This window comes from Falco naumanni, chromosome 3 (genome assembly GCF_017639655.2).
Source record: "Falco naumanni isolate bFalNau1 chromosome 3, bFalNau1.pat, whole genome shotgun sequence".
NCBI lineage: Eukaryota > Metazoa > Chordata > Aves > Falconiformes > Falconidae > Falco > Falco naumanni.
The window spans coordinates 4,682,218-4,696,194 of record NC_054056.1 but is presented as its reverse complement, the minus strand read 5'-3'; the positions used below and the strand labels follow the sequence as shown (position 1 = coordinate 4,696,194).

The 13,977-nt window shown below is 45.5% G+C and overlaps 1 protein-coding gene across 8 annotated transcripts in view; it reads right to left on the bottom strand.

Annotated features, from left to right (window-relative positions):
• Nucleotides 1–2,000: 2,000 nt before the first annotated feature.
• NFYC (nuclear transcription factor Y subunit gamma) overlaps nucleotides 2,001–13,977 on the bottom strand; it is a 37,160-nt gene continuing 25,183 nt past the window's right edge. For 6 of the 8 annotated variants that reach the window (XM_040587829.1, XM_040587832.1, XM_040587830.1 and 3 more), the window contains 6 exons: nucleotides 12,609–12,704; nucleotides 8,464–8,640; nucleotides 7,987–8,145; nucleotides 4,239–4,346; nucleotides 3,431–3,490; nucleotides 2,001–2,899 (listed from right to left, as the gene is read on the bottom strand). In XM_040587829.1, coding sequence (XP_040443763.1) covers nucleotides 2,780–2,899; nucleotides 3,431–3,490; nucleotides 4,239–4,346; nucleotides 7,987–8,145; nucleotides 8,464–8,640; nucleotides 12,609–12,704 — 720 coding nt within the window. In that variant the 3' untranslated portion in view covers nucleotides 2,001–2,779. The remainder of the gene's footprint in view (nucleotides 2,900–3,430; nucleotides 3,491–4,238; nucleotides 4,347–7,986; nucleotides 8,146–8,463; nucleotides 8,641–12,608; nucleotides 12,705–13,977) is intronic. The other 2 variants (XM_040587826.1, XM_040587833.1) reach the window with 2 other exon arrangements.

The following is a 13,977-nucleotide window of genomic DNA, read 5'->3' as shown; positions in this document are numbered from 1 at the left end:
CTGGATGAGATCAGGCTTTGGGCGACCATCAAGACAACAGCGAGCGTGGTGAAACCAGCTTCCCCTTCAACAGAGGCTTTTGCTGGAAACTCCTTTCAGGAGCAGCATCCCACGTGTTCCTCCTATTTTCTGTCTTTTAAGCAATTTATTCCCATTCAAATTTAAACTATTTCAAGCAAACACAACTGCTTTGGGTAAAGAGCTTTCCTTCAGAAAAGCCTGGCTTGCTACCCCTGCTCCCGAATCCAGGAGCCAGCACGTCTCTCTCCATCCTTCCAAGCCAATTCCCCAGCTCCGCTCCACGGCGCAAGGAAAAACGCCGCTTCGCCCACCGAGCTGCGGGGGAGGCCGCGCATCCCTTCCCGCCGTGCTGCTGAGAGCGGGTGGGAAGCACCAGCACCGGCCACAGCACCTCGGCTCGCGTGGGACCCAGCTGCTGGCACCGATGGCAGCTTGGGCAGGGGGCAGCGAGGGTCGGAGCCTCGGTGGCTCCGCGCTCCTCCGGGGTATCCCCCCCCCCCCGCCCTCCCCGGGCAGTACCGCCCACGGGCGCCCTCTCGTGGCCGCTCCCACCTTCCACGCAAAGTGTTTTTTCCCCCGCAAGGTGCTTTTCCCCGCCACGAGGTTCTTTTTCCCCTCCGCCACTTCCACCTTTTCCCTGCACGGGAGGAGATGCTGCTCCAGGGCACATCCCCAGCCCTGCCAAGGACCCCCGCCCCGGGCCGGTGGGCTGCAGCCACAAGGGCTGGGCGATGCCCGCAGGCACGGCCGCTTGCTGGGTGGGTAGAGTTGCTGGCAGACAGCAGTGGGAGAAAGAAACAAGTGTGAGTTCCTATCGCACCCAACCCCAGCTCCCACCCAGCCCCACGCCGCCCATTAACTCCACAACTTTCCTGGTGGCGTTACCAGCAACTCACAGGTCCAAGTAAAATCCGCCCCCCCCTTCAAAAAACAGCCCAACCCACAAACGGCTGCTAGACACGTGCTGCTAAATCCTAACAAAGTGATTTGGTGGGTTTTGATGTTCCAGGCTACTTACGCACGAGGCTGCGGTACCACGGGGGTGATGCTTGGGAAGGTGCTGGGCTGCAGTGCCGCTGCAGGACACTGCTGGCTCCCAGGAATTACAGGATGGGGAAAATTTTAAAAAAAGGAGAAAATTGACATTTATGTAGCCCAGGAGACGCAGGTAATGCAGCAAGCTCCCTTGCCTGACTGGAACAACCATGCCCTCATTTAGCAGCTTGCACCAGCCAAGTGCTGAGGCAGCGTTTTCCTTCCCCAGCAGCAGCTCCCCGCACCAGGGCCAGCTTCGCGCCCGCATACTGCATGGCCGGGCAGGATGCTGCCAGGGAAAGCACTTCCAGGGGCGAAGCAGCCGGCACCTGGGCACCGGGTTCCACGCCACGTGCAGGAATGGCCAAGCCTCTCCTCGTTGCAAAACCGTGGCAAACGCCGCGTTCCTGCCAGCGCAAAGCGAGTGCCAGCGCTGGCGCCGGCCCCGGCGCTGTCTCCCAGCTCTGCCAAGCACTGCACAAAGGCACGGAGCCTCTCCTGGACGAAACGCCAACTATGTCAGACGGCTCGATGTTGGATGCACAAAGGTTCTGTTACAAACTTGCACCCCACTTTTAGCTAAGCCCTAAACTGGGCTTAACGCTGCCGGGATCCCTGCGGCGTGTTGCATTAAACCTGACCTCTGGAGTTCGCTCAAACCTGCCCCAAACTCCTCCTGGCCGATTCAGCTGGACATCACGTGGAAGCTGCAGGTACCCACTGTACAGGTACCCACCGCTGAAGGGCTGTGCTCTGTGGAATTAATCCCTGTAGGACATCTTAACCACTCGTGTCACCCGACCCTTGTCCACCCCCTTCTCCAGGCCACCCTTACACCCTGGCGCTAGTTTCACTACTTCAGGTGTACTATTCTCCAGAGATTCAGGACGCTCCTTGCTTGGCAGGTTGACACCAGGCACTGGATCTCAAAGAAAGCACACACATTATCTTAAAAAGGAAATTTATTTCACTTTATGAAGCTTATATTACATGCATTGCCTGAAGCTAGTACAACAGTTAACAGCAGGGCTGGGTTTTGTCCAGACTTCCATTAGTGTTTCTGGAATAAACCAGGCCAAATTAAAGAATCTTTTGCCCTTAGAAAATACAGTCATGATACAAGGAATGTTTTTTTTGTTTTCACTTTAATTACTCCTCCCCTACTCCCTGCCCTCAAGCTGCATACAGCCAATGCTTACCAAAAAAGGAGGCAGGAGAGGAAAATCTAACACACACATGCCCCCCATACACCCCTACCTAACAAACCACTGAGATGGGAGGACTGAATCTAGCTCTATTCAGAGGAAAAATTACAAACAGAATACCAGGAATAAAGCTCTTACAACAAACCAGATGCAGCACCCTTCAATAATTGTACTAGGTAAAAATATTTTACACGTTGTTCAATGAGATGCTACAAATTCCTTTTGATTAGTTCTCTTTCAGCTTTACGGGTCTGAACAGGCAGCTGAATATACTGAAATCTTGATTTCTAAAAATAAAAATAAAAATATTGCATTCTTGTCAGTGTCTGTTGGATATTCTCTCATACCCACCAGCGGAAGGTGTATAGTGCACCAGAGATTGCAGCCTACTATAGGCTTAATATCAAGTACAGATACACAGAAGCAGATGTATTCATCAGACCAGGTTGGTATGGCAAGCGTCAAGCTGGTACGTGTTCGCTTCCACGCAGAGGGAAGACTCGCTACAACGTCCCTGTTCAGTCTCCTGTCACTTGTGTGGCTTGGCCATCTGAGGTTTGGTTGGTGGACTGAATGAACATGGGCTGGGTGATGTCCTGGCCTGCAGGCATGGTCACTTGCTGGATCTGATAAAGTTGCTGGCAGAGACAGGGGAAAGAAACAACTGTCAGTTCTCATTGCAGCCGGCACCAGCTCCCTCTGAGCACAACGCTGTGCATTAACCCAGAAGTTCAGTGGCAGCATTAACAGCAACTCGCAGGTCAGAGTAAAATCTGTCATGTCCACCCCCCCGCCCAAAAAACCACCCAGACCACAAATTGCCTCTGGACATTTGCTGTAAATCCTAACAAAGTTACGGGTTTCTGATGCCCAGATGGAGCTCAGGCTACTTACACAACCATCAATAACTAGATGTTAAGACCTTTATTCCTCAACAAGAAGTGCAGAGTGCAGGGGACTGGATTAATTTGGAGCAAAGGCAGCAGAACACAAAGAATCCACCTGAATTAAGATTGGCACAGCATTCACCTGTTCTGCTCCCGGGTTTGCTAGCAGAAGAGGGGGCTTTATTGTGAGAAGCCAATTTGCCAGAACATCCAGCCTTCAGGCCAGTCCTTCCAGTCCTTGACTTCAAGGGGACGTAGCACCACCGAACCCCAAGTTCTTACCTGCCCGTCTGTGAACTGGCTGAACTGCTGCTGCCCTTGCTGGACTTCTGTCTGCGTTATCTAGAAGGATAAGAGAAGGATGGTCACTGCCAGCACTTCGCAGAGGGTCAGAACCCCACTAACAACATTCTGCTGCTGCCTTTCAAGAGCTTTTAGACTCTTTCAAGCTTCATTATCCCACCACGTGGTAAGACGTGGCTTATGCCGCCAGCCCGCAGCCATGCTGGTGCTAACCGCGAGTCAAGAACAAAGGACATGGGATTCAGTTGTTCCAAACCAAACACAAGCCTGTCCTCTCTGACTTTTCACGAGGAGAAGGCGGCCTCCAGGATCACAGAAAAGCAGCAGCCTTCCTATCCTCTGAAGGCAGAGAAGAATCCCTTAGCGACCAGTCTCAACAAGAACATGAGACAACCTGCTGGCAGCAACGCTGGTCTTGATGTTTCACCTCTGCAATAGCTTTCCTGAGAGGTTGCACGGCTGCTCCTCCCTCACCCAGCCAGAAGGAGCAGAAGTAAAGAGAAGGTTGATGAACTGAAGTTTTACCTGCAATCAGCTCAGAAGCAGCATGAGCTTTATACAGTGACACACACACACACGCGTACATATATGCATGCACCTTTCATGTATAGGTAAAGGAGGCTTCCGCTATGCTCCTTGCTTTATTATTCCGATGAAAGTAACAGGAAGAAAAGAAATGCAGGAATCCTAGCCCAAGAGTTGGTAAATTCGACTGGAATTTGCAGTTTCAGGAGCTAGGGAACAACACTTTACCGGTTCATGTCGGCCCTGCTGTTATAGTGCATACCTGCTGTGCATTGGTTGCAAGCGTCTGGATCTGCCCCTGGACTACCTGGGTGCCTGACACAGGTTGGGCTAAGCGGATATACTGCAGCTGGCCAGCATTCAACTGAACCTGGAGACAAGTGGAGGGGGCAGGGAAAGAAAATTAAACAGGTAACTGTGTAACCTGAAACACACAAACTTGCCTTCTTTATTTCCATAACCGAAGCCGGAGTAATAGATGACACCGGGAAGCTTCAGTTGATTCACAGTTTAGATGAGTAACTACCACAGACCCTGCCAAAGCAAGAATGAAGTCCACAGAACTCCTGTAGGTTCTTGAAGTAAAACCCCGAGGAAGCACAACATTACTCCTTTCTCCAGAACGGGAGTGGTCAGTTAGTAGCTAAAGCGTATTAATTGCTAAATTTCAGAGAGCTTTGAGAACGCTTATTTTTCTGTTTGGTTACAAGCATCAAGTTACTACTTTGATCTATCATTTCACATAAAGAAAATTGTTACGAGCTAGCCGCACGTAACGACACTGCCATTAGAGCGTGCCAAAAAAATATTAAAGAATATATGGGAAATTTTCACATAAATAAAGCCGGCAGAGATGGCAAAACCCAAGGATATATTTGGAGGCTTACAGTGCAACTCTCTGCCAATGTATGTCAACCCCCACTTGGCAAAGGCCGATAATTAAATATAATTATATTTATATAAATAAGTAAATTTATATAAATAAAAGGTCAATACTTCTGTGTATAACATTGAAATGTAAATTTATTTTGTACAACCTTGAGCTTGCAAGGTTAGATGCTTGGGGGTGTGGGATATGAAGACAACGTCATCATCGTAACCTGCGATGCAAACAGCTAATACTGCTAATACACACCCCAGAAGCAATAAAAAGGTCACAGTACAATTGATACTACTGCTGAATTTTTTCCATTATGTGTTATTTAACTTTAGAACATTTAGATTCACCGTCTTAAGGTTAATTATATACAAAAAATGTTTCTGAGTTTTCTTCTTTTTCGAAAGGGGAAAGAAGGACATAGAAAACACTTTAAAAACTGCTCGCTGACAAAGGTTCAAGTGCCTAGAACATAGTTTTGGCATCTACACAAATGCTGCTGACTTCACCAGCTGTGTCTATAAGCTCCAATATTATTTCAAGAGCAAATAAACTCCACATGAGCATAAACATTTCAATAAAGAATTTGTTTCTGCACCGAGATCTGCCGACAGATCACGTTTTCCATGCTGGGGGCTGCCTGCTTAGATTGCAGCTACACTACTAACTGAATAGGCCAAAGCGATTTACAAAGAGCGGTCTTCCAGAAACGAGAGTAAGCTCCAAAGAACCTGCCTAATGAAGTCCAGCTAAGACACAGATTAAATTTAACACGGAATTAATGTGGGCAAATGAGTGATTACCATTTAATGGCATTAATATGCTTCCAATTTTTCTCCATTTATAAAAATGTAAGTTGGCTTTCCGCAGGTCCTAGAGCAAATGGTAAATCATCGCAGAGAAGTACACGCAGTATCAGGAGCACGTGGAAAACCAGCAGACCACATTAGTAAGATTTTTTCAACACTCCTGCAATCGCCAGAGGCACTACCAGTTTCATGAGAGTGTTTCCAACTGTCACATTTGTGTTATGAAAGATTCCTTGCTGAACCCTACCAAATACCAGAGTGAAAAGGAACTACCAGAAGACAGTACTAACCATACCAAGAGAAAAAAGAAACTCAAGGTGAAAAATAAGAAAAGCACAGCAGAAAGAAGAGCAGAACGGACAACAGCACTGAAGACGACAAAGGACTGCAATTCTGTGAAACCAAAAAGTGCTTTCCAGGTTACAGCACTAAAAAGCTCTCGCAGCAAGTGCATGGCTCCATGTTCTATTTTACTTTGCTTGCTGAAAATGAGCAAGGGGAAAGATGCTTCCTTCAGCACAAACTGTGACTCTTCAGCATGCTGTGATTAAGAATCCACTTAATTACAGTCAGAACGGTATCTCTGCTAGGTAGAGAAGTGCAAGTTGTGAGTATTTCATTAAAGCACTGCTCCTAAGTTGCTCTGTTTTGTGGTCTTACAATTATTAGAGACTCAAGCGCTCCCAAAAGCTAAAGATGTCACTCTGGCACTTGGCAGTTTCCATCTCACATCTGCAGCACAAGAAGTTTCTGAGGACCAGTCACAACTACCTGTTCTTAGATGCTCCCAGGCAAGAGGAAGGTAGAAGCATATGCTTGGCCAAAACCAGATGCTAATTAAAAAGTCTCCAGTCTCACATTCCTAGAACACGAGACCACTTGCAACAGGATCCACCTACGTGGAGAACAGTCCCTTTCTGCAGAAGGTTATGGCCTCCTCACAGCTACTTGATAAAGAATTCTTTCTCCTAGCAAATCTCCAAGCCCCCTCCTTGTAGGGAGTTACAGCACTCGCTGGAGACAACTGGAAAACAAGCCTGAGCTGTTCTTTTATTGCTGTGCCAAAGGAGGATGCTGCAACATTCAGTACTGTTGCAATGGATTCACTGAGGCTGGAGGTGGAGATCTCCTTCCAATATGCTTTGAAGAACAAGTATCTTGCAGAGACTTTCATAATGAAAGGCAGAAGAAAAAAAAAAAAAAAAAAGTAAAAGAAAGGTACTGGAGAATGCACAGAAGAAAAAAGTTTGTTTGTAGTAGACCACCATATCTGGCAAGCAATTAACTTCCTTTCTGACAAACACCTTAAGCCAAGCAGTTAGGAAGCAGCTGAAGACTTAAGAGATGAAAAGAATTTGGAAGCAAGTTGGAAAAATCTGGCAGCACCCACAATTCAAACCTTTCTCAAGATGCTGTGTCAAAGCATGAACATTTGCCAGAGGTACGGGGGGAAACTTAGCAAATCTTGAAAAGTGAAACTTGTGTGAAAGATCAGTTTTGCCACAGCTGTGGGTGCAGTTCTTAATAACTGAAATCAAAGACAAAGTGAAATACTTGTCTTGGTCACTTGGTCTGACCTTTGGGTTGCTGGTTAAGTACACAGAACTGGACAGACAGATTCTTTTTATTTTCTTTAAGAGGTGTGAAATTTTCCAGATGGGAACCAAAAGACCCAACTTTGTTGTGATCCTAAGTCACAGAGTCGGGGGGGGGAGGGTGGGAAACCGTGACATTTTTTTGCCCCACATGTTTACCTAGGACACGTGCCAGAATGTTACTGCTGATGCTGGGTACTCAAAATCCCATTCTTAAGGCCACAGCAGGTCTACACTGACGTGAAAGCGAGAAGATTATTTTCTGGTTCTGCAAAACCATTCCTCCAACCAGCTCGAAGTATTTTGCAGAAATACTTCTTATAACATGAAAGTGATGGCACCTTTCCCACTCAGACTGCCAGGTCATGACTTCAGATTGCAGAGGCAGAACCAAGTAAAGGCAAAAGAAGTTAATTATGCTTTATTGAAACCATGCTGAAGTAAAGAACTAAGGTTTATCCAGGAAATATTTTATTTATTGCTTCCTAAGTCTTTCACTCAGGGGAAAGTGTTGGGGGTGGGCAATCGATCTGCACTAGATGGGTTAGATTTATTTCCCACTTTGTATCACACCTGGTTAGTTTTTCCTCTCTAAGTGCACGAAACACACCACTCAATCCAAAACCTCCTCTTACAGTTAAAAAAGCATACATATACAGTCTCATGCCAGAACACCAGTGGAGAGTTTGCTCACAAGACTGTTGCACATTTCTACTGGCAAAATCTTACCGGTATTTGCTGGATTTCTCCTGTATTGGTGATGATCTGCTGCATGACTTGCATGGTCTGCCCAGTTCCACTCTGAGCCTGCTGGGTCTGTCCTTGCGGCTGAGCCTGCACTATCTGGACCTGCTGGCCTTCTCCAACCTGCATCGTCACAGGGGTGGTCTGCAATCAAAACGGGGATAAGGACAAAGCAAGGACTGAACACAGGGGAAACAGCCACAAGACACAGACACTGTAATAGACAGACTGCTTCCCAGACCCACTGTTACTTGCTGATGCTTAAACCACCACGAAGGGAACCCAGGACCTAGATAACCCTTGTTACTAAGGCATCTGAACACCTGGTTGTGACCAGAAAACACTTTTCTATATTGTTATAGACTGTTCTGAGCAGTGAGAACAGGATGTCACAATATACGGGCAAGCAGAGGGTTTCACTGGCTCCACTGAACTGCAAAACCAACGCTGCTCATCCCTCACCTGCCCTTGCTGAGGCTGGGCGATGATGATCTGTCCTGGCTGGATGGTAGTTGTAGACGTGGTGGTCTGTTGGCCTTGCTGTTGGCCCTGAACCTGCACTGCAGCAGGCTGCTGAGCCAGCGTGAAATAATACTGGACGGGCTCCGCTGGGGTCACAGCCTGACGCACCTCCTCCTGCAGCACAGGTAAGAGACAGGTAAACGGGGAGGGAACAGATCAACATCCCCCCCATAAGCATGCTCCATGGGAAAGGATCTTTAAACTGTTACAAATGAGGTATTAACTAAGTAAACCTGAAATGACAAATCAAAAAGAGTTTCCTCATTTATGCAGCTATATGGAAATCAAAACCATTTCTAATACCTTATGTATAATAATGTAGTCACCCATTGCATTATGAGAAGCAAATGGATAAAATTCCCATAGGTGAAATCTACGCAACTCCTCATCAGTAAATTCCATCCTCGCCTGTTATCTTAACACGGAGTGAATTGCAAATGCATCAGGAAGACTTACAAAGCCTCATCTGTCAACAAAACCCTCTCCGTGGCCCAGGTGCCCAAAATGAATCTCAGTCTAGCTCCAATGTTAAACCCCTGGGAATAAAAGTCACGGATTTGACGCATACTGTCATGCCTTTATTTATTTCTCTAAATCCAGCTTTTCCAGAACGGTAACAATTTCATCTTGTGTCATGGCTTAACAGCCTGATTCTGCTGGTAGCAGGAATAACTCTACAGCGTGAAGAAACAAAAGGCTCTGCTCTAGCTCACTGTCAGAAGCACAGGCTGTAACACTGCTGTTCTCTTTTATCTAAGCGAGTCTTTAGGAAAGAAAAGCCCCTTATGATTAACGATATTTTAGGCAAAGAAGTAGATTTTATGAGATTATGTTAAGTGGCAAGCCGTTAACGCTCAAGAATCAAAATTCCCCAGTTCTCTAGAGGAGCAGTTGGATCTTGCGCTTTATGGAAGACGCAGCTCACCAGACGTTCACTCCATGGCAGAAGGCGTAAACAATCCTCTCCCAGCCACCTCGAGTTCACAGCTGAGAGTGTAGGATGTTTACACGTGCTACAACATGGTAGATTCTCACTTACATGAGTCTGTCTGCTTGACTCCCCTGCATTAAATGTGACTTGCTCACAGATTACCTTCAGTATATCCAACTGGATAGGAAAAGAAGAATTCACATTAAACGAGATCAACATATGCTGTCTAGATGAGCATCAGGCTTGAGTAAATGAGCCCGTTCGCTTAGATGCTAGTCTCTCGGACGGACAGCAGCTAAGGAAGAGGCTTACTATTGGGAGGTTCCTCAATAGCCTACCAGAAAATTGCCCCCCCAAAGATTAAGCTGTTCACAGTTGGCTGTAATCAAGAAGCAACTTCTAAGCCTGGCTCTCAGAGCAAACATCAGCACTATCCCACGGTACTGCAAACCACTGCAATCAAACACTTCAAATACTGCCTACATATGGTAGTTCACTGATTATTCCCACTCACTTCATCAAATCCTTTGGGGGCAGGATTAATAACAAATTTAAAATATATATTCAACAGGGCATGGCTCCTGTCAACCACAAAACTGCATGCATAGAAGAGCTGTGGCTGTTGCTATAAAGCCCCATCTTCAGATACATTATTTCTAGAGCATTCCAAGCCTCAAATCCTAGCTGAATCCTGAAACAATTAAGGCAACTGAGTACTTCTGTAAGTATCTGTTCCAGGTTAAGTTGCATTCGCTACAGGCAAAAATGGTTTTAAATCCAAATCTGCTTGAACGATGTTATACCACATCACTTGCCATCTTTTATTTTCAAGCCATGGCATTAGTTACCAGAGCAACATAACAGTCATAGTTTCGTTCCCAGCTCTTCCACGGAATGAACGCTAGCTTGTCAAACAGTCTTTTCTGTGGTAGAGATAAAACACAGATTGTAACCCAGGCCAAAAAGCGCGGGCTGTCAGCCCGTAGGCAGCCACTTTTCAACACCGTTGTATTTTCCCCTGCAGAGTCCTAACCTGCATTTGTACCGCGCAGCTCTTTCTCCATTAAACTTCTCTTGCCCTGAGAAGTTATTTCTAGTGATTCAGCAGTTTTCACAGGCAGTGGATGTACCAGCGTGAGACAGATCTCTAAAGCCTGTTTCAAACCAAACCCCAACAGGGTTCCACTGCTGATGCTGTGCAATGCAAAAGACACAGCTCTGGTGCGATCTATCATCACGACACGTTAATCTGGCAACCTATACGCTTCTAACACGCTACTAAAACACTTTGGGTGTTAGTTTGATTATAGAACTTGAATGTTTGAATGTTCTGTAATCAGAACATTCTGATGCGAAACAAAAGTCTCCGGCAAGGAAAAGATACGGGCAATGTTCTCCCTCCCAAACATGGAGTACTACTAAAAATAGGACTACAGAGTAGAATAACTGAATGAGGCACCTAAAGGAGAAAGAACTGAGTTTGCAATGCCAGAATTAACCTGTGTTACTCCAGGCTGCAGCCAGCTTACTCAGCTGAATAAACTGACCGTGGGTTTTCTTTCCGCCAGTTAAGCAAAGCACCGAGAGCGGCTGTGCAGGCTGCGACTTTGTCTTTTTCTTTAATACCCAACTAACGATCTTTGGATAAATTGCCTCTGCCGCACTGCCGCAGGGATAAAGCAGGGAGCTCGGTGAAGGAGCTGTGCCATGCTCCTACGTGTGACGCTCGCTACGTGTACAGAAGACAAGAGTTGCCAGCACACATGTAATGAAGCCTTGGGATGCTACTAATTATAACCGCAGCTGACTGCGGCAGCGGAACGGACTCTCCTGCACATATTGTGGCACAGAAAGGTATTCTCCTCATTTACCAGAGTCACGCTGCTTCTGGAAATCAGAACACGAGGTTAAACTCAACTCAGGACATCATCATGAAGGGTGAAGTTTCCTCCCTTTGGCCATCACTTCAGTAGCCCAAGGACTTCATGACAAGAAGTAAACCAGCAACTCCCAAAATCCAAGTCCCCAGTGGAAACGCTGGTCTCTACACTCAGAGCAGGTATCTTTTTGCATGTTATCCAGAATTTATATTGGAATACAAAAAAAACACATCAAAGAAAAAATTCCAAGTAAAGCATTTGCCAGAAAGATGTTTTACAGCACGCCAGCCTCTCCAGTAGCACTCGCTAGAGAAGCTATTTTAACCTTGGGTTTTTTTCAAAGGCTAACTACATTGCAAACCTTCAACAGGATCAGAAAGCCAGTTGAAGGAATTATTAGAACATTTTTTTGAATTTTTGCATTTACTGTGCAGAAGAAATTGCTCCAGTTGAGTGCTGGGCAGCGATTCCAGGAGTTGCTGAACAAGGTGCAGCACTGTCCAGACGGAGCCATTCCCTAGGAGAGGTGTACTGATGCTAGCCCAACCATCTAATCAGACAACTTGCAACGAAGAGAGACATGTAATAACTGAACTGGTGAACTTTCAGGAGCAGAACACCAAGCTTTCAGGAGAAGGAGATGAATTACATCTACCAGCAGCTGTTTCTTTGTACATTTGAAGCGGCAAGATTGAGCTTCAACCCCACCTCACTGCATTTTCAGCATCGCCTCAAACCTGGAGGGAAACAAGGGCTTTGTAAAACACAAGGGCCCCTAAGTTTCAGAGATCTTGCGCTCAGATGACCGCAGCAGCCTGCTGCTGTAAACATCCGACTGAAAGCTCCTTCTAACACCTTACAGCTTCCAGTCAAGGATGTTTACAGTAGCAACGACTGCCCCAAAGGATGCAGGAGGTGGTACTTTAGGCGAAGAAGCCTGTTTCTCCCTTTACAAGCCAAAGGATGAGGACTCAGCACACTCCCACATTTTTTTAACACTGGCAACATCTGGCATCAGAACTAGTTAGTAGTTTTTGTCACTTAAGTAAAACCCCAAGTCAGCCTTCTGTAAACTTCCACTCAAGCTCTATTTCCATAAAATGATTAAGAACGATGAACCTGAAAACTACCGTAAACAAATATGTCAAGGAGAGAGGCACAAACCTCATGTTTAAATCTGATTCAGTATTCCTTTATCAACTCCCTTTTAATTAAGAGACTGAAATCACACCCAGGAAAGGACAGACAACAAGGCAATCATTTTTGTGTCTCACCTGCCGCTTTGGAGGTTTCAGTTCATCTCTTGGAACAATATCGATAAGAAAATCAAATTGATCAAACTTTGTAATTGCCATGGCAATGTCATTCCTCTATAACAACAAAGAGAGAAAACCATTCTTCAGAAGTCTGTTTTGTCACTGGATAAATGAAGTTAGAGCTTTTTAATCGAGTCCAGGAAGGGTGTCTTCTCCAGATCCCAAGCGGTCAAGCCAGGTGGTGACAGTCCCAACACTGTCCTGTGCTGCGCGCGGCCTTCGAGATGTGCAGTAAGAAGGTGCTTATCAAATTTGGGCTTTTATGCTCATCGACTCACCCACCAGGCCTAATCAGGCTCTCCACAACAGCGCTGCTGTAAATTCACTACAGAGGGCTCACGACAACCACCATAAGCCTTTTAGCACGTTAAAATGGGGAATTCATCCCAAAATAATTTAAAAATCCCAAAGATATCTGAAAAGAAACTTGGCAGAAAGACCACGATGAGTGCTCCATGTATTAGTAGCAACACATCTGCAGAATCCATTGAGTTGGGGATGGGATTAAAAAAAATAAAAAGGAAAAAAAAAAAAAGTATCACAGGATCTTATACAGGGCAGGGGAATCCCAAGAGGTGTTGAGAGAACAAGCTTCAGCATGTGGAAGGGCAAAATGGTTAAAAGAAAGCATGAAGATTAAAACATATACTCAGCAAACTGGCCAAACGTGTATCAGAAAAAGGATGTGCAAGAGCCAACGAGCTTCTATGGAAAACTGGCAAGGTAAGTTACAGCTTGTAACTCTACTTTTATACCTTGCCTGAAAAAGAAATCTAAAGGATAACATTAGGTCAAAGCATTAAAGACCTGAACAAACAGTTACCCAGCAATAAGTCATCACTTAAATGTATTTGCTTAAGATGCGAATCAACCCCCAAGATAAAAAAGTTGAATTTCTTAATAAAAAAGGGGGGGGGGGGGGGGGGGGGAAGTACTCTGTCATTTTTAAATTCTTGCAAGCCACCTTAAAAAGCAGGGCTCATCAAGAAGCTATTAAATGTCTCATTCTCATTAGCTGAAAATAAATTTGTAAAGCAAATATATATATATATATGAACAAGATTTCAGACAAAGATGCCTACACTGCCTAATGAGTAGGTAAAATTTAAAAGACTATCAAATCTCTCATTTCAGGCTAGTTGACATTTCTAAACCTTGTGCTGTCCTGGCATTTAATGGCCAAACAACAATCACGTAGAAAGCATGAGAGACATTTCTTTTGTTCTGCAGGCAGCCTGTATTATAAAAGTATCTTCAGCAGGAAAAAAACTTTTACTGAGCAGATGTATCTCATATTTCATTCTTCATGCTGAAGATTGGGTTCAAT